The sequence below is a fragment of the Rhinolophus ferrumequinum genome, chromosome 13 (genome assembly GCF_004115265.2).
Source record: "Rhinolophus ferrumequinum isolate MPI-CBG mRhiFer1 chromosome 13, mRhiFer1_v1.p, whole genome shotgun sequence".
Classification (NCBI taxonomy): domain Eukaryota; kingdom Metazoa; phylum Chordata; class Mammalia; order Chiroptera; family Rhinolophidae; genus Rhinolophus; species Rhinolophus ferrumequinum.
The window spans coordinates 3,959,545-3,979,958 of NC_046296.1; the positions used below are offsets into that span (position 1 = coordinate 3,959,545).

General features: G+C 48.1%; 1 protein-coding gene across 6 annotated transcripts in view; it reads left to right on the forward strand.

The window, feature by feature from the left end:
• The first annotated feature begins 3,274 nt into the window (after positions 1–3,274).
• The window catches only part of CHST10 (carbohydrate sulfotransferase 10), a 30,541-nt gene continuing 13,401 nt past the window's right edge, over positions 3,275–20,414 (forward strand). Inside the window, exons 1-5 of one of the 6 annotated variants that reach the window (XM_033125007.1) lie at positions 3,275–3,459; positions 5,331–5,398; positions 12,910–13,010; positions 13,997–14,106; positions 14,633–14,764. In XM_033125007.1, the coding sequence (XP_032980898.1) occupies positions 14,665–14,764 (100 nt within the window). In that variant the 5' untranslated portion in view covers positions 3,275–3,459; positions 5,331–5,398; positions 12,910–13,010; positions 13,997–14,106; positions 14,633–14,664. Of the gene's footprint in view, positions 3,460–5,330; positions 5,399–12,901; positions 13,011–13,996; positions 14,107–14,632; positions 14,765–20,414 lie in introns of those variants that run through there. The other 5 variants (XM_033125003.1, XM_033125005.1, XM_033125008.1 and 2 more) reach the window with 5 other exon arrangements.

Sequence of the window (20,414 nt, forward strand, 5' to 3'; positions counted from 1 at the left end):
CGCCAGTCACAAATATTGGGTCCCCACGTTATCCACACTTCCGTCAGACGAGGCTATAAATCAGAGGTTCTCACGACCCTCCAGACCTCCGTTTTGATTTTGCTGGAATGGCTCCCAAAACTCAGGAAAACAGTTTACTTATTATCACTGATTTATTATAAAGGATGCAACTCAGGAATAGCCAAATGGAAGAGATGCAAAGGGCAAGGTGTCGGGGGTGGTGTGCACAGAGTTTCTATGTCTGCTCCACATGGCCACCCCCTCAGCACCTCATTGTGCTTACCAACTGGGAAGCGCTCCAAAACCTGTCATTGAGACATTTTTATGGACGGTTCATCACACAGGCATGATGGATTATTAACTCAATCTCCAGGCCCTCTTCTGTCCATAGAGGTGGAGGGGGTGGGGCTGAAAGTTCCAGGCTTCTAATCAAGGTTTGGTCTTTGTGGTGACTAGTCCCCCAACTGAAGCTGTATAAGGGTCCACCCAGGGTTGTCTCATTAGAACAAAAGATGCTCCTATTGTCCAGGAAATTCTAAGGGAGTAGGAGCTTTTTGTCAGGAACCAGGAACAAAGGCCAAAGATTAAGGAAAAAAAGATGATCCTGTCACTCCTATCACTTAGTAAATTACAAAGGTTTTAAGGAGCTCTGTGCCAGGAATCTGGGAAAGGCCAAATATACATATTTCTTACTGTGCTGCAATCGACCTGTCAGTACGCCATATAAAAAAATGGTTGTTAGCATCACCCGATTTCACCAAAAAAATCTTTCAATATTGGGATGCTGTCAAACGTATAGTGGCAGACACAGGTTTTCCAAAAATTTGAATTTTCACTTGAAAGCCTGAATTTCACCACTGGCAACAAACACTGTCAGTTGTTTTCCTTGAAGTGATAGACTCATTTCATTCATTCTGGAGAAAAATGTCTGCCAAATACCTGTCTGTGGAACCCCAGTTTGTCAATTTTTCTGTCAAGTAAAAATGGCGTTCCATTAAAAAAAAAAAAAAGAAAGAAAAGAAAAGCAGCTAGCTGTTTTGCACTGCAAACCATCGATCGCCCAAGAGCTTTGCCTCCAGACAACCACCATAACCAGCAGGAATGCTTATGTGCACTGCCCATCCTGCTCCAAAGGGGACATTCTTCAGTGACACTTTGTGTTTGTATGTCTGTTTTCAGTATGTCTGTTTTCACTGCAGTGCATAGTGGTGATGAATCCAATGACTGCGAAGTCCATTTTGTTCCACTGCCTGGATTCATGCTGTCCTCAGTTTTATCCATCATTACTTTTGTACCATCAGAGCAAATGTCTGATTAGTGAAGAAAACTAATGTCCTAGTATTATTGTGAAAACATTTTTGACATTGCGGACCTCCTAAAAGGATCCTGGGGAGATCTCCAGGGGTCCACAGGTCACATTTTGAGAGCCACTACTTCAGAAACTATCCTCCTGTTATAAAGACTAATACTTTCCCGAAGTTCACTTATAGAAATAAAAAGAGGAACTGGAATAATTTTTAAAAACCCCAAGAAAAATACCCAATTACCTTAGTCACCAATGTGTAAGCCCTTAGAAAGAACTGTATCTTTTAATATTTGAACAGCATCTTGGGAATGCAATAAATGAAAAATAGTAACAATGAAAGTAACATGTTTGTTGCAAGGTTTACTACTGGGGGAGAACTACTACGCTATGTACTTTAACTGGAGTACCTCCATTATTCTTCAGTAGTAAACTCAGGTAACTACTATATAATATCCCCACTTTATAGACGATGAAACTGAGGCTCAGAGAGATGACAAGACTTGATAGGGTTACAAGCTAGATATGGTGGAATAAGGAATTGATCCCATGAGGTCTAATTTCCAGAGCTTAGACCCTGAAATCCTGCCTAATATTCTATGCCACATCTAAGCTCTGCATTTACCTATTGTGCTTCTTCCACGTACTCTTATGTGTGTCCATTCGAATCCTCAAGGAGACAGCAAATGTCTTATGTCGCCCAGTGTGCCCAAAGAAAGGGCTAAACATCTGAATGAGTGACCAAAAGGCCAAGTAAAACACCTTGCCATTTTAAGCCATGATGGTTAATAACGATGTTAAAGTGAAGTTCTGAAAGGGTTCTGAACCCCACAGATATAGAAGGCCCAGTTGTCACTAGGTAGGCTGATTAGAAAATGCTGGGAGGTACCTCATTTTTCCAAGTTTGTTTGTTGGTCTGTTTTTTCGTTCTCAAATACCAAACCTCATCGAAGAGGGAACCCACAGGGTAGACAAAAAAACAAAAACAGCTGGTTCCTTGAAAGCCTGACAAAAATCTTGTGTGTGTGTGTGTGTGTGTGTGCACGTGTGCACACATATCTATATTACCCTGTTTGCTAAATAGATATAGATGCAGTTAGGTAGTTAACAAACATATAGGTTCCATCAAAACAAAACGACTTTACCTTTTCCAGGGCAACAAAACCTCCAACACCGTTGGGACTGACTTCTGTACCAGGCTCTGAAGTCCTGCCCCCTTCTCCACTTCTGCAGGTTAAGAAGTTACAACTGGTAATTTGTAGTTAAGCCTATCACCTTGTACACCTGAAACTAATATAATATTGTATGTCAACTGTCATTGAAAAATAATTTTTTTTTTTTTAAGTTATAGCTCCACAGGGTTGTACACTGTTCTGGTCTTTCTCTGTTGTTTATGAATCGAGTTTACCTTGACAACAAAGTTACATCTCCTAAGATGCCAGCCCAGGGGCACTCTGTAAACAGAAGGTCCAGCTTTTACTAGGTAGGCTGATTAGCAAATGCTGGGAGGTACCTCATTTTTCCAAGTTTGGGTTGTTTTTTCCGTCCTCAAATACCAAGCCTATGCTCTGGCTGGAGACCTGGTGGGACGTGGTCGGCCGCACGTCTCTGTAATTTCCTGGGAAGTAATTTGCTTTCAGGGGGAAGTAGGGAGGCGCAAGGGCCCTGCGCGGAATCCGGCTCCTGCGACGTGCCGACCAGAGACCAGGTCCTGGGGTCCCTCCGCCGCACCTCCTCGCATCTGCAGGCGGCCCCGCGCGGCGCGCGCACGGCGGGGACGGGCACGGACGGGCAGGCGGCGCGCGCACGGCGGGGACGGGCACGGACCGGCAGGCGGCGCGCGCACGGCGGGACGGCAGCAGGGACGCGCATAGCCCGCAGGCGGCGCTTGCGGACGCGCGGGGGCCGCGGGGGGCGGCGGCGGCCTCGCCTCCCGAGAGGGCCTGGCGCGTCTGGCTTCTTCCTTCCGGCGCCGCGGCCGCCTCATCCCGGGCGGGTCGGGCGGCGTGGAGGCAGCCGGGGGCGGTGCGGGGCCTCCGGGCCGGGCGGGCCTCCCGAGCTCCCGGACGCCGGGACTCGTGCGCTTCGCCCCCAGGCTTGCGAGACCGAGCCGAGCTTCCCCGCCGGGCCGCGGAAGGGCACCGACTTCACGGAGGGTGAGCGCGGGGCCGCCTGGGGGGTGGGTTCTCCAGACCCCCCCAAGACACCCCACCCGGGTGGATTGAAACCGGGGTGAACCGGCTGTTCTTTGTGAGCAGCTAGCCTCCCAGTGTGTTTGGCGACTTGAGGACCTCCGTAGTTGACGGGGTTAATGGGAAGAACCTTCCTCACGTTAATTATGCAACGAAGTGGCCTCCTGGCCGCGGGATGCTGGACTTGCTGGAATATGGTCACTCGGTGGTCTATCATTTACTTTTTTTCATCCTTGGCGGAGATTTTGCATTTTTAATTGGAGGCGGAAAGAGGAAGAATATGTTCCAGTTGGGTGCAAGGAGCATGCAGGGAAGAGGTACCATGTGCAGCCTCACCCACAATTTTGGTGGGTGAGCGGGAAGGGATGGCTGCAAATGCATGGTATGTCTCCTGCCAGACAGGCTCTAGAGTGTTCTCAGGTCCGGTTTTGACAGTCGGTGAGGCTTGTCAGAAGTTGGAGGTTGAGGCATACATTTCTACACTTCTGGCTGGGAAGATCAACCAGGTTTTCCAAGTCTGCTAAAAGCAGGAAAGGGCCAGCAGTGAATAGAAAGCAGCGCGGCCAGGTTCTGGTTAGCTAAGCAGGGGCACTGTCATAAAGGGTTTTTTTGTCTGAAACACCCGAAGTCTGGGGCTTTGAGCCAAAAAGAGTTGGGTATCGGTCAGTTTTAACTGCCAGGGTGAGAAATGTCTCAGACATTCTTAAAATTAGGCAGCTGAGTTTAGCTCCTGCTCGCTGATCTCCCTTTTAAGTGACTGGGTGGCTGAAAGAGAAGACACACAAAGAGAAATGGCCTTCTCCCTTTCCCCCCATTCAAATGAGGGCATAGTCCATCTTGGGTTAAAATAGAAATTTCAAGATGGAAAGAAAAATCTTTCCATCTTTGCTCTTGACCCTGAAGAAAAGAATCTCAAAGAAATACCGGAGAAAAAATTTCCTTCCTCTCCAGGAATGAAAACTGAAGTGCTTGCAAAACTGAACAAAGAAAGGAAAGAATTAGTAAATATCCTAGGCCATTTGCAGTTATATTCAGATCATTTTTTAAATGCTTAAGGTTGTACAGTAAAAGGTAGGAGAGCCAGAAATACAAATGGGGAAGAGGTAGGTGAATGCCGGGCCTTAGAGACTGCAGAAGCCAAGAGAGTCTGTTTTCTCCTGATACAGGTCTGGAAGAATCTGAGTGTGAATACGGAAAGCTTAATCTTTCAATTGACGTAACGTGAAATGGCTTTTGATCTTCACGTTGAGTTCTAAGAGCAGAGGGAAGCACAGCTAGGCTGTGCTACACACATCCCATGCAGCTCAGGTTGTGTTGTGTGACATGAGTTTTTATGTTTATTTTGCCAGTTAACTATGAAATCTGTAATCGCTTTAATTCCACGAGTTTGACTTATTTCCAATTGCTCATTCATGATGTGACATTTGGCTAGAATTTGCCAGGGTGTCAACGCTTGAAGAAATACAAAACCCAGAGAATACCTTGCACTGGATGATGTGATCGTCTTAGACCGGAGTCCTTTACCCAACATCAAACATGTGAAACCAGTATAATAGGATTTGATTACTTTTGCTACAAAACGTACTGCGTTTTTCAAAACGTATTTCACGTTGCAGGCAGTCTTTTAAACAGCTAGCTCTTTTGGTACATTTAGAATATTTATTCACTCACCAAGAAATCCAAATATAACCCATCTCTGTAAGAGACCTGTTGTGCAAACTATGCTTGAATAATCAAAGTGGTTAACTATTTCCGAGTGTAAACCACGTTGTGTTGAGTAAGTTAATCTTGTCACTTGTAATGGTGCTTATTGGATTTTTCATTGTCCTATACAGTGACAGGAAGAACCAGGAACCTCAGACAGAGGAAGTACTGCAGGGACGTGGACCCCAAACCTCAGAAGGTACGTGAAGGAGAATGGGAACGCACTAGTTATTTGAGGTTCTTGTCATTCAGTATTCTTACTGCCTTCTTTCTTGCTTGTGTGGAGGTTTTAGGAAACTTAAAACTCTTAAATAGGAGTCTGTATACATATACTTAGAAGAAATGTTTTCTTAAGTAAAATAATAGGAGTAACCTCTCAAGCTAGGTTTAATTGAGCTCTGCGAAGAGCAATGCCTGCCCTGCCGTGAGCCTCACACAGGTATTGGCTGTTGATTGTTATTATTCATGAAAATCTGTCAACCTCACATGCGTTCTGCGGCCGGCCAGAGATGGGAGCGAGTTTTCATTCTGGTAACTAAGGATGATCCTTCGAAAGGAAATTTCTGAACTTAGATCGAGAGAAACCCTTACTATGAACCTGAAAATCACAGTGACTGAACTTTATATACATGATAAAGTCATTTAGGTTGTAATTTAATAATTTTATCGATCAGCTCATAATCAAAGGGTATAGAAAGGTTGATTTGCTTTGTGGACTGTCCCCCACTGCTCTAGCCTTCAGCTGTCTGCTTTCCCTTCTCCCCGTGAGTCCTCCCAGGGTTACGAGTTCCTTGGGCATGACCAGATTATTTTTGTGAAGTTTCCTTTCGTGTCTGGGTATGTTTTGAAAGAATGTTTTAAAAACTGAACACTGGACACGTGATCCTTCTCTTGGGGTGCATGTGTGATGGAAGTGGGGATCCAGGAGTTTCCATCTCAGTAAAGGGCCGCTGACAGGATTCTTCCCTGGGGCCACGTCCTTCCCTTTTCGGTCAGTGCATGAGAAACACTGGCAGCCTTGCTGCTTTTGTGGATTCTGGGACCCAGACCACGCTCTTTGCCCACGTGGCTGCCAGATTTGTCTCTTCACTCTGTTCTGCCTCTTCTCAACATCGTGCCCTCCGAGAGGCCTTCCCCTTGTGCCTTACTCTTCTTTGTTACTATTGATGGCTCTCAGTGCCTGGTGTGGTCCTTTACATTAAAGGCTCTGTTTGTTTATGGCCCGGCTGCCTCTAAGAGAACCAAGCACTGTGAGATCAGGGAGTGTGTGTTGCCTTAAGTATCCCCAGGGCCTAGAACCGCCCCTGGCCTAGAGCACCCACTTGGTAAATACTGCTGAATGGATGACATTTGGGGAAAAAAGTTGTTTTAGACAGAGTTAGGTGGGCTTATTTATCACAGGACTTTTCAGAACCTTTAATAAGGGAATGTGCATGGCAAAAAGTGGAACATAGCAGATGAGAATTGAGCTCTTCAGCACAAATTCAGAAAGGCTTTGTGCTTTGGGGTGACAACTCATACACTGGGGGAGGGGCGGGGGTGTTATTGGCAGCTGAGCAAAATGGATTTACAAGCATCGTTTTGAAAATGCAGGGAGGGAAACTTTGCACCAAAAGATGGTAATAGTACCAATCCTATTGTTAGTAATTACAAACATGTAAAACGCCTGCTTTCTTTTAGTTTAGAGGGAGAGAGAAAAAGGTTAGGATTTCTTGTAGGTCCAGTTATGATCTTGCTTCCCTGCCTCTGCTTTCCCCATAAGGTCTTAAGTTCCTTAACCACCAGTTCTGCCTTAGGGGATTTCAAAGAGCCCAGTCCTGTGAGTTTGGTTTAGATCCTGCCATCTTGACACATGAAAATCCCTCTTAATGACCGGAAGTAGGAAAGCTCTGAAGATGGATGGATGAGCTGGGGGCTGGCGGGGCCCTGTTCAGGGCAGCACACCATGACCACAGGGGACCTGGGCCACCCTTAGGTTTGCCCCCATTAGCTGCCAGAGGCACTTTGAGAGTTGTCTTGGCTCCTTGAACAAAGGAGAGTTAATTACAGAAAATGTCAGGCTTTGTAAAGGCCGTTTGTCCCTGGGCTGCAGGGAGAGCAGTGGCCTTTGGCAGAGCCCTGGAGAACTCTGGGGCAGTCTCTGCGGACAGAAGCAGTGAGTCTTGTGGGTCATCCTTGGGCAGGAGGCAGACCCCATGGAGAATTGGTGCACTCAAGGAAACAGTGCAGACAGTGGGGCAGGCTGAGAGGAGCTGGGGTGAAGGGAGTTTGGAATGCCTTTCTTTTTGTTTAAAAAACTGGGGCAAATTATCATTTTTCCAAGGTCAGACCAAACCCTAATTCTACGGAGTGAATTACCTATTGATGGGAGAGCCAGAAAATAGGGTAAATGGGAACATTGATGGAGATCTTTGATTCTAATTAAACCTCTTGAAACTGTTTTTCCAGAGCTCGTGTAATTCAGGTCATCAGTAGATTCTAGTTGACAGATTCTGACAGATTTTGCTACCAGTTTTCCTTCTTATAATTGAAGGAGGTAATGGGAAACTGTCCATTATGTTAGAAGGCCTAGAATCTGCATTGTTAACAAGATTGCCCGGGGATTCCTGTGGGCGGTAACATTTGAGAAGGGCAGAGGGCCTGGGCCAGCGTTTCTCAGTCCTGGCTGCTCATTAGAATCCTGGGCGGAGCTTTGAAAACCTGCCCGATGTCCGTCTCCAGAGGGGTGTCTTGTCTTGGCCCTGGTGTTCTTGGGGCCCAGGGCATGGCTATATTTTTTAAAAGCTCCCCAGATTATTCTAGTGTCCACTCAGGGCTGGGAACCACTGCCCTCAACATAATGTGTGACACTATTTGGTAGCTAGCTAGGTTCAGAATGCATGCAATCTCAAAGCAAAAACATGCCATGGCCAACCGGACATACCAACCTCTAGGGTTCATAAAAACCCAGCCCGTCAGAGACTGTGGGTCTTACTGGTTCCTTCACTGGTTTTAGGGACCCAGACGATGGCGTGTGATGAACACTTGGTTGGGCGTGGTGGTGCCTGGTTGGAATATTCCTGCTCCAGGTATGGAAATGGCCTTGAGACTGGGCCGTGGCCCAGTGGACAGTTCCGTTTTACATCTTTGACTTGCTGCCAAGGAAATAGTTTCAAAATTTAAGGCAGGTCACAGTACTGCCACCCCTCTTCTCATGTAAAACTCTCTCCAGTGGCCTTCCGTTGCTGGCAAGGTACAAACCAAATTCCATAACAGCTCTCGAAGGCCCACATCTGCTTTGGCTCGTCTCTGACCGTGCTCTGGAAACTCCACCATACACGGCCTTCCTTCTGTTACTCAGGGGGCCCCCCAGCTTGCTCCCTCCTACCCCATGCTGTTGCCCTGTCCTGAAATCCTGCCCCTTCAGCTCCTTAGGTGACTGTGCTGTCCCCGACTTGTCCACCCAGGTCCTGACCCCTTGTGTGTTCCTCTCACAGCACCGCATGCCTCTCCTTGGATAGATTCTTCCGTGCATGTGGGTCTCGCCGACAGACTGCAGGCTCCGTGAGGACGTGAGCCGTGTGTGTGTTTGGTTGGGGACTCAGTGTTACATCCTTGTACTTATTCTGTCCAATGGGTGATGAAGTCAATAAATAATTATTTTTAGGTTGTGTCCTTCAAAGTATATGCAGGTGGTCGTCTACCTCTGTTTGAGTGTCTTACGTGGTAAACTGTAGGGATACTGGACCTGAGGGAGGGGGCGTTTTGAGAAGAACCAGGCTTTCGTCGTACTGGTCCTGGTTGGCTCACGTACCATGTGACTTGGAAAACAAATCTGTTTGTCTAAAATTTTAATCTGCCCACCTTTACAGCTTTTCCACTTGAATCTGTGTATAATTTTTAATTTCCTTGCTGTAGACCATGGGAGAAAAAGTTAGGGGCTTAAACATTGGGCACGTCCCTCCTTCCTCTGCCCCCCCCCCCCGCCCGCGCTTCACCACTGACATTTGCCTCCTGACATAATGGAAGCATCTATACCGAGCGCAGTATTTCCTTGCAGGCCGTGGGCACCTTCTCACCCTCCCCAGTCGGTCCTGCCTTTGCCTGGGCCGGAAGACCCCCTCCCTAAGCCCTTGCTGATGCTCCCATCAGAGGAGCCACCTCTGACCTGGTAGAAGGGTGATCACCCCGATGGAGCTGCCCTGGGGAGGGCCGGGACCAGGGCCAGGTGGGGCATGGCGGGGCTCCAACCTGTGTGTAACACTACGTCCTGTAAAATAACTCAGGAAAGTACAGCAGAACTATTGGAGCTGAGTTGCTCTACATCAGTGTTTGTTACATTAATCTCTATACTTCATGTTTTAAATAGTGAGTCATTTTAAAAACCAAAAAGTAAGGAAGACAGAGCTGTATTTACCAGATATTCAGATACATACATACTGCCTTTGTCATTTCACCCCATTCTTTCCTGGCTAGGAAAGTATTTCCCATCCTTTCCCACACTTTGCAAAGTGGTAAGGAAACTGCAGTTGGTAAAAATGAGGTAGGAAAAAAGTTACACAGAAGAAATAAAATCAGCAGGGTCCATGTATATAGGTGACATTTTCTGGATACGTGCTTATTGCAAAAACAGTTTTAAATACAGGATTGTATCAAGCAAAAAAATGATTCCACTCGTCCTCTCAAGATTTTACTCTGTGCATCACACATATGTATGTGTTTACGTGTGTATATAATCACGTACGTTCACACATATGTAATTTTTCTTAACAAATAAGATCATACATTCAGTTCTGCAACTTTCCCTTTTCTGTTCACTGATATATCTTGAAACTTTGGATCTATGTTATTGGTACACCTTCCGGCATAGGATGTTATTTAAAATTAAAACAACTTTTTTTGGACTTCAGCAGGATTTCTTAGCCCCTCCCCCGTCATTATGTTTTAAGTTGTCTGTCTATTCAAATGCATGTAAGTTCTGTGACTTATAAAAAATGTAACTTTTATTTTCAGGTAATCCTGAAGCCCTAGTAACAGCTTCAGTTATTTTCTAATCTCAGTTAATGGATATTAAATATACTCATATAACTGCTCTCATGTGGAGACTGGAGAAATATTTTGAGGTTGAAAGGGGGCCTCCTATTTAAAGATTTTAGTTTGGAAACTCAGGTAGAAGGGTGGACGAGGTATCTTCTAAAGTGCCTTTCCGCTCTCCCACGTTGTCCTGAGAAGTTTCTTGGTTGAGGCCGTCCTTCAGCCAGTAATGATGGTCGACTAACCGTGCGTGCGGCACTGTTCCGGCCCTGGCTTCCATTCTCCTCGGGAAAACAGATGGCCAACCAGGGAATGGATTCCACCTGTGATGGGTGCAGTGAAGGACGGGCTGGCTAATCAGGGAGCGCTGACTCTTCCTCTGCTGGGTCTGGGTCATGGGACAGGAGCGGGCCCTGCTGACCTCGAATTTACAGAAGCCCAGGGGCCACAGGAGATTGCGGCCTCCCGGGCTGCCTGAGCACAGGCGCTGAGGCCCGCCGGGGGACCTGCAGCAGGGAACGGGGTCGCTGAGGCCTCTGCCTGGTCGGGGTGGCTGTGGAAGTCCCCCGTGAGGGCCTGTGGACTTAGGCTCTTTGCCAGGGCCTAGGGTTTATGCACGCGAGGCTTTCCAGATCTGCAGCCCCAGCAGAGTCTTCATGCGTCCTGTTCTCCCTCCCAGCCTGTTCCAGAGGGGGCATGAGGGGGTGAGAAGAAGGTGGGAGCCTTGCAGCCTCCTCTGGACCATGACGCCATGGCTGGGTGCTCCTGATTTCAAATGGAAATCCAAGACTTGGGAAGGCGGGCATGGCTTCAGGATAGGATAGTGCAAGTCTCCCTTTTCAAGTAGTCCAAGAGTAGAAATCCTGTCCCTAAGCCACCTGGCTTCCTGGAGAGCAGATGTCCTGGTTTTCATTTTCATGTAAGTTGTTTATTCGTTACCTCCCTACTTTTGTCTAGAGGTAAGCTCAGGGGGAAGACTCAAATTAGATCCCATCAAAAGACTACTTCCCCCTGGAAAGTTAAACCATAAAAATGTCCTGCAGCCCGGGAGGGTGGAAGCCTTGCAGGTCCTCAGGTGTGAACAGAGCAGGAAGCTGAGAGTGGGCAGGGCCCGGAGGTCCTGCTCACTGCTCTGCAGAGGAAGTGTGTCTGCGTGTGTGGGGGCGCCCAGGTGGCTCCCCTCATCCTTGCTCACTGTCCACAGCGCTTAGCAAAGCGTGGATTGCGAGCTCCAGGCACTCACCACAGACCCTCTTCCTCAGCCTCTGTGTCTTCTCGAGACCCAGCGCACGGGGGCGAATGCCTCTCTGTTCAGGTTGCAACCACCCCCTGGGCACCTGCCTCTGTAAGAGACTGTTAGCATGAGAACTGCTATCTTTAGGTCAGGGTTCACAGACCCTAGCCTGAAACAACATAATTATAAAATTCCAGGATGTGGGCAGTTGCAGCATGGAGACTAGAAGTTCTGTAGCTTATCTTATACTCCTTATAGCTATGCAAGTCCTGTAGCTTATCTTATACTCCTGGTCTCCTTGTCCTGTAGTAAATCTTATACTCTTTGAAGCTATGCAAGTCCTGTAGCTTATCTTACACTCCTGGTCTCCTTGTCCTGTAGTAAATCTTATACTCTTTGAAGCTATGTAAGTCCTGTAAGTTTATCTAGTACTTTCTGAAGCTATGGAAAGCCTTGAAAATGCTATATAACCCCTTGGCTTTAAGTGTTTGGGGTCCTTGTTAAAACCCGCTGCGTCGGGCAGAGACTCGGACCCCAGCTGGCTGGAAATAAACCTCGCTGTGTGACTTGCATTATTGTGCGGGTTCTCTGTCTGTCTGAGGGGGACAATTCCGGACCTTAACACCTCCTTTCTCTGGATCGCTCCCTGACCCACGTGGCCCCCACCCCTCTGTAAGAAAAGGCCTGCGTGGGGGTTTCTCAGTGGGGCACTCCCACTGTGACCAGTGAGGGTCCTACTGAGTGTCACTGTCTTGGAGGGACAAGTCCAGTGGGCTCAGGACTGCGGTGCCCTGTACCCCTGGGCACAGGCTATGCCTCCCTTGTCTCTAACAGGGAAGGGCTATTAGCCTGAGTCACCTGGGATGAGTGGGGCCTTACTTTTCCTCTCCTTGGAGAAGACCAGCCTGTCGTGTTAATTGCTGGCTGCCACACGCCCGAAGGGTATATGTAGGTTAAACAGGAAGGCCACAGGGTGCTGAGGCACCGGCCAATTTATGTTTGTAAAGCGTATGCTCCAGGCCAGGTGGTTGCTGATCCTGTGTATGCGTTCTGTCACTTAATCCTCGTGACCACCCTGGTCTCAGATGGGAAACCAAAGCTTGGAGAGACTCAGTCACTTGCTAAGTCAGAGCCCATGATGGGTGGAACCACCCAGGGCTCTGCCTTGTACAGTGTGGCCTCCGGGAAGGATGACAAAGAAGAAAGGGACATCAGCTAGGACAGGCCAGCTGGCTTCATCAGCTAGGCAGGTAGAGAGGGACTGGCATTCCCCTTGACGGGTACTGTTGCCAGAGAAAACACAGGGCAGCCAGTGAAATTTGAAATTCAGAGAGAAAACAAATAGCTTTTTTAAAGTATATTTGGCATATGCAATATTTGGGACACATTTATACTAAAAAAGTCATTTGTTTTTCTTCTGAAATTCAAACTTAACTGAATTTTTTGTTTGTTTAATCCGGCAGCCCTACTTGAGGACTACAGGAAGCTCACTGGGCCTGATGTATGGGCAGCTGTGGTTGACAGCGTGACACATAAGCCACCCTGGAAAGGCACAGGCTGCATGGTAAGCGGTGAGCTCCCCGCTGCAGCGTGTGTTCAGGTGCAGGCTGGGTAACCACTCAGTGGAGGGCACTGGGGGTTCAGAGGCCTGGTTCTGTTAAGGTCCAGAATTGTCCCCCTCAGACAGACAGAGAACCCGCACAATAATGCAAGTCACACAGCAAGGTTTATTTCCAGCCAGCTGGGGTCCGAGTCTCTGCCCGACGCAGCGGGTTTTAACAAGGACCCCAAACACTTAAAGCCAAGGGGTTATATAGCATTTTCAAGGCTTTCCATAGCTTCTGAGAGTACTAGATAAACTTACAGGACTTACATAGCTTCAAAGAGTATAAGATTTACTACAGGACAAGGAGACCAGGAGTATAAGATAAGCTACAGGACTTGCATAGCTTCAAAGAGTATAAGATTTACTACAGGACAAGGAGACCAGGAGTATAAGATAAGTTACAGGACTTGCATAGCTTCAAAGAGTACAAGATTTACTACAGGACAAGGAGACCAGGAGTATAAGATAAGCTACAGGACTTGCATAGCTATAAGGAGTATAAGATAAGCTACAGAACTTCTAGTCTCCATGCTGCAACTGCCCACATCCTGGAATTTTATAATTATGTTGTTTCAGGCTAGGGGCTGTTAACCCTGACCTAAAGATAGCAGTTCTCATGCTAATAGTCTCTTACAGTTCCAGAGAGATTCTAGGAAGTAAATGTTGTTGAGATGAGGAGAGCTGAGCACATGGGCCCACACGGAGCTCTGTCCCATCCAGCCTTCACAAGCTCTCTGGGGTCCTCTGTCATCAGCACGTGTAGAGAGGACCAGTTCTCCCCATTGCCCAGGACTGACGGGTAGCCTCAGTCAGCTGGTTTGGTGACTCTAAGTGGTTTGGTTTGGCTTAAAGAAGCACTGTGTTAAAGGTGACATGAAACACGTTTTTGTTTCTCTTGCTGAGAACTGACTGTGACTTCCTACTTCTTTACGTGTCCCCTGCAGCAGAGTGTGACTTGTGTGACCTGAGGACTGACGTGGCCTGCATCTCTCCCAGGCAGTGAAAGCATGAAAAACACCCACCCCCCAGGTTCTGCACCGGCCTTTGCAGGCAAGTGAGTGGAGACAGGGAAGCTTCGATGTCATTTCTCCTGTTGTCCAGATTCCCTGGGTGTGGCTCTGTCTAATCAGCAAGGCAGGATTCTAAACAGCCTGCTCGTCATGCCCCAGGGTGGCTTCTGCCCTCTGAAGGGCTAGCCCATTGCAGGCCTCCTGCCCACCTGCTTGCAGGCCCTGGTGGGCGCTGGGATCAGAAACACACTTTGATGTTAGCCTGGGCGAGAAAGGAGTCAAGAGGCACATCTGCAAAAGTGAAATATTATCTTGCATTCCTAAATAGGTAGAAATGGCTTCTTTCCATTTGGGGGTTTTACATTGGACTTAATTATCAAAGTGATAAGGTATTATTAATTAAAAATAAAATGTTAAATACCGAGTCAAAATACCCACTGTATCAAAACAACTTTTTTAAAAAAAAATACTTGTGTTGATACTATTAACTGAAATCATCTGTTGTTTTTAATCACTTTTTGTTTAATTGCTGTACTGTAAGCAGTGGGTGCATTTCGCTGTGCTTTCCAGGAAGAATCACTGAATGGCTGACTTTTGACAACATGCACCACCAGTGGCTTCTGTTGGCCGCATGCTTCTGGGTGATTTTCATGTTCATGGTGGCCAGCAAATTCATCACGTTGACCTTTAAAGACCCTGACGGTAGGTACACTGCCATGTGGAATGGATTTGGCCAATCCAGATGTCGCTGTGATAGTTCCTGGGGACATGCATGACTGACCTGTATCACAGAATTCAAGGACTGTCATGCCCGAAGGGGCGTTGGAGGTCACGACGTCCAAATCTTTCCAGTTACAAAGGGGCTAGGAGGGGGTGGACAGGGAGGGGAGGGTTTTCCCAGCTCAGCCCCGGGGGTGGGCAGGACGTGTTTTCACTGTGGGTTCTCTGGCGCCTCCTGCGTGGTGTCCCCAGGCTCAGCATCTGGGAATTCAGCTGACTTGGTGACGTCGTGAGGTGCTGCCGTGATTACTCAGCATGCTGTGTGCCCACTGGCTCTGCGTGCTGCTCGCCACATGTACGGAGGTCACCTCTGTGCATCAGGACGGTGATTTCATGTGTGTGTCGGGTGGTTTCTGAGGATTTTTAACTCCCCGGGTTGATGTAGGGGTTGCCAGGGGGACACGGACAGCACCGAGGCCAGCCTCAGCACGCACCTCCCAGCTGCTTCTCCTGTCCCCTGCTTACCTGGGCCGCGGTGGTTTTTCTGGCAGATGGGCATGCTGCATGCTCTGAAAGCCTCCAAGACTTAGCCGAGCGCTGGGAGGCTCTCTGGCTGATCCTCCAAGTGCTGGCTGCATGTAAGCGGCTGCAGGGATGGTCTTGCTGAACCTCGAGGCGACGCCTTTCTGGGGCAGAGTGAGGTGCAGCACAGGGGAGACGTTGGTGGCTTACGAGCAGCTTTCCGTTGGCCTGAGGACGTCTGCCTGAGGGAGGATGCTTGCTTGGGACCAGGGCTGTGCACAGCATCTGCATTCTGCCCACACTGCGCACGTCCTCCTGCAGATGGCGGCCCGCAGGAAAGGAGATTAGAGAAGCATCCACATGAGCGGTTTTCCCAGTTTCCTCCTGGCGGCCGTGCGGCCTGTGCCGTCTGTGTGATCACAGGTTGCTGGCTCTGCTACACCCCAGAGCTCCCGTGTGTCCCTGCGGTGCTGAGGGCTGCCCCGTGCCCCCCACTCCTGCTCCCAGTCCCTCTGTCTCCAGGAACAAGGTTTGAAGGCAGATCTGCAGGCAGAAGAGGGTGGCTCTGAAATCAGACCTGAGGGCTAGTTCTCAGCTCCTTAGTGGCCACTCGGTAACAGTTACCAGGCCTTCGGGCTTGGGGCCCTAACAGGCTGTCATCACAAGTACCCCTTCATCTTGCATGGCCCTGTGTCAGAACCGGAGGGTCTCACAGCCTCGGGAAGGTGGTGTCACACCTCCAGGTGGCCAGGGGCATCACGGGTAATCATGACTCACCCCGGGGACCAGGGCCTCTGTCAGGACAGCAGGGGCCCAGTCTTGGAGGGTTGTGGGAATGTGAGACCAGGATCTCAGCCTGACAGTTTGACACTCGCCCACTATCCAGCGCAGTTAGATGTGTTGCCGAGAATGGAGGCCTCTGAGTAAGAGAGCAGTGGGTCTCCTCCCCTGATGCCTCAGAGTCATTGAGGTTCTTCGTAGACCTCACTGCTTGGGCGCAACCAGAGAGAGACCTAGTGGCTTAGAATCTAGAAGTGGGGCCCAGTGGAGAACCCCAAGTGTAGAACAAAGCTGGGAAATCAAAAGAGCTGCTGAGAATATGAAATCCATGTTACTAAGTCCATACATTTTATTCACGATTCCTTTAAAGGTCACCTCCTGGAAAGGAGAGCCCTTAAAAGTCAGGTCACGATGTTAAATTGTTAATTGTTTATTTTGTCTTAAGAAGTAGGAGAATAGGTAATGTATTTATGAGACTTCCACCAAAAACAATTACTTTGATGTGTGTTTGAGTCATAATATTCTATGGCAGTGTAACCTCTAAAATGCACCTTGTTTCTCAGTGGTATCTGATAAATGAGTGGTTATTTTACTTTGATGTGTCAAGTTTTATGCCGAATGTTTTCAGAGAAGCGTAGACGCTCAGGGGGTTTTGTGAAGGGGAGCGAAAAATTAGAGGGAACGAAGGGAAAACCTGTGGAGAAGGAGAAAAGCTTTACGTAGGATTTTCTGCCCGAGCAGAGACCTGAGGTAGGCCTCATGCTGGTCAGCAGCCTGTCCACTCAAGGTGAGCGGTGAGTCCTCCTGCGCTTTGATGTTCCGTGTGATTGTGCGAGGGCTGTGGGCATGGGCCGCTCCAGGTGGGGACATCAGAGCCGGCGCACACCTGGCCCCACCCCCTTCCCACTCGGGGAGGCATGGAGAGAGCCCCCCAGGTGTGTACCCGGTGAGGGCCGTGTCAGCCCCGCATGGTGAACTCAGAGAGAGAACCCTTTGTTGTCAGGCCCACGGCATAGCCTGGCCTTTCCTGACCACTGAGGATCTTACCCAATTGTCCCTAAGTGCTTGGCTGGAACCACAAAGATGGGTCCATTGGCTGAGTTCTGAACGAAGGCAGCGAGCCACATGCGGGGTCTTGCCAGGCCGGCTGGCTGAGCATCCAGGAGGAGTCAAGCACTCAGCCCTGGACGCCCGGGCGGGGTGTCGCGGCATCTCCTGCCCCTGAGCACTGGCGCTTAGTGGGTACGGTCCCTTAGCCTTAGGGCCCCCTCTGTCTGGGGCGGCACTTAAACCCCCAGCAGGAAACTGAAAGAGCTTTGTAAACACATGTGGCCATAGGAGATTCTCTCACGTGTTAGAATGTACTTCACCGGTGTTCGCAGTCTTTTTGCTTTTGCACCGAGATCCCAGTGTGGAGTATCATCACGAGGAAATAACTGACAACACAGTGCATTCTGTGTGACGAAGGTCTACTCCCTGTACCGCAGATGCCGAGTCCTTGGTCTCCGCGTCTAGCAGCTGGTTGTAACTCAGCTTTCTGTGGGGCTGCTTCTTCTGGCTCTGTCCTCCGGGAAGTGGGCCCTGTTCCCGAATCCCTCGGTGGATGTGTGTCTCCTCACCTACTCGTTTCTACTGATTTCTCTGCCAGTTAGGCCGATAGGAAGAGCAGACTGGTCTTGAACTGCTGTTTAAGGCAGCGCTTACCTTTTTTTAAAATAGTGTTATGGTCTCACTTCAGCTCAGCAAGGAAGCCATGGTGATGTTTGTGGCAGTGACTCATCCTTGGTTAACAAATTCAGGGTCATGTTGAACTAGGGTCAGATGTTATAATGAGACTTTATTATTCGGAAATAAATCCCATTCAGTGATGGCAGTTGCATGGCATGGGATCCTGAGACTTGAAATCAAAAATGACATCCTTGTACATCTGCTGTGCTACTACTATCTGTGTGACTTCCTCTTCCAGTTTCTTGCCTGCACTGAGCCCCTGAGCTTGACTGTCAGCTGCTTTAGAGCCCATGACCTGACTGTCTTTGCCCAGCGTGTGATGGAATGGTGGCCCTGGGTGACTGGATGCACAGCATGCTTGGGGAGACGAGTACCTGTGAGCACTTCTAGAAAAACAAGGCAGTATGTCCCCTGGCAAATTGAAAAACGTTTTGTGAAACATTATAAGTATAACGATGCCTAGAACAAAAGTGAGCTGATGCTGTATGAAGAAACCTGGCCACACCTGGAGGATCAGAATCCTTGGTCCAGAAGCTGGAGTCTTGCTCTTGAGAGTCAGGGTGGGGAAAGGAACCACTCTGTGATCATAGTGGGGGTAATGGCATCTGCTGAAAATAAACGGCTATCGGCAAAGCAAAGGAAAAACCAGACATAAGTTGTGCTGTGACTTTTTTTGACCCCGGTTGAATCAGGGCCAAGGGGAGTTGGGGAGCAAATACCAGGAGGCTTAAAATCATAAAAATTGGCAGATGATTGACCGGTGTGTGAGACGTTCCACAGCTGCCGAAGCCTGTATGCTTCTGAGCGTGTGAAATCGGTTACTTTTCAAAAATTCATCGTAAGTCGATTGTTTAGAATTCAGGAGACATTGTCCTATGTAAAATGTTATTAAGGAAGATTAGGTTTCTACGAAACTCACTGAACCTACGGCAGAGCTAGTAGTAGAAGACGTCGTTGGAACAGGACATGATCACATGGGAGTGGATTGTGACCTTTTTATTAGCACATAAGTGCTTCAGGATGACGAGAGGGACAGATGTTGGTCCCTCAGCCCTCAGAGCATTCAGCAGCTTCGGCTGACGGCGCTGATGCTTTCGTCTGCTTTTGCACCGTACACAGCACACTTTGTCCTCATGCAGGCCCAGGACAGCTCCTGTGCGCAGCTTTGGTTACTTGCATTTTAACTCAAACAGAGAAAATGGGGAAAAGATTTCAGTGGGGTTCATAAGGGTGTGTGGGAGAGAAGTTTATATTGGAGCAGGTAACTCAGAGGGCGATGGGGAGATGGGATCACTAGTCAGGACTCTGTGCAGGGAAGACCTCAGGCCACAGGTGCTGTTCTGCCTGGGAAGGGACGGGGTGGGGAGGGCGATGTTTCACAGTAACCCGGGCAGGTGGGGGCTGCAGAACAGTGTGCAAAGGGTTGGTGTTAGCAACCTAAGAGGAGTAGGTTTTGATTTGTTTTAAAAAATGAACTGTGCCTTTGTTCATGCTTTGTTATGCTGATTTTTAGGCTTTTATTTGATATCTGTTCTTTCTAATTATATAGTAAGCTTTGCAAAATTTTGAAAGTAAATGTTTCTTTGATTGTAGAGATCTGAAAATTATCTTCAAATTCTGCCCCAAAGGTTTCCCAGAAATCAGTTTGCTGTAAATTATTACTCTGTACTAGCATTTTGTATGTAGGATTTCTCTAGTCTCACCTCAGTTCCCATGAATGTTTAATGAGTAAGCACTAAATGTAACTTCTTTTCTCTTTTTTGATTCAACTTTTTATTTCGAGAACATTGTGCAGTCACATGCAGTTGTTAGAAGTAGCAGAGAGAGTTCTGTGTCCCGTGACTCAGTTTCCCCCAGTGGTGGCAGCTTGCAGAACTATGGTGCAGCATTGGGGGCAGGGTTTTGACATTAATACAGTCAAGCATCCCGTCTATCGTCCATTTATAGCTACACTCTCCTCCCTCTCACATTTCTGCCCTATCCTTCTCCCCGCCCCCTACAACCACTAATCTCTCCTCAACCATTTTGTGATTTCAAGAATATATGTAGTATGTGACCTTTTGGGACTGGCTTTTTTTACTCACCATTAAAAAAAAAAATCCCTGGGGATTCACCCAACTTGTGTGTATCAATAGTTTGTTTCTTTTTATTGCTGAGTAGTAGTCAATGGTGGAAGTACCCCATTTGTTTAATCGTTCACCTGTTGAAGAACATCTGGATTGTTTCCAATTTGGAGCTATTACAAACGTAGCCGCTCCAGACATTTGTGTGCAGGGTTTTGCGTGACCTTGGAAATTCTCATTTCTCTGGGATAAGTGACTGGCAATGCAGTCGCTGGGTCGCATGGTATTACATGCGTAGTTTTTAAAGAAATGACCAAAGTGTTTTCCAGAGTGGCTGGACCATTTTACATTCCCACCAGCAATGTATGAGTGATTGACTTTTCTCTGCATCCTCACCAGCATTTGGTATTTTCACTATTTTGTTTTTTAGGCATTTTGATGGTATGTAGTGGTATCTCACTGTGGTTTTAATTTGCTTTTGCCTGATGGCTAACAATGTTGAACATCCTTTCATGTATTTATTTGCCGTCCATATATCC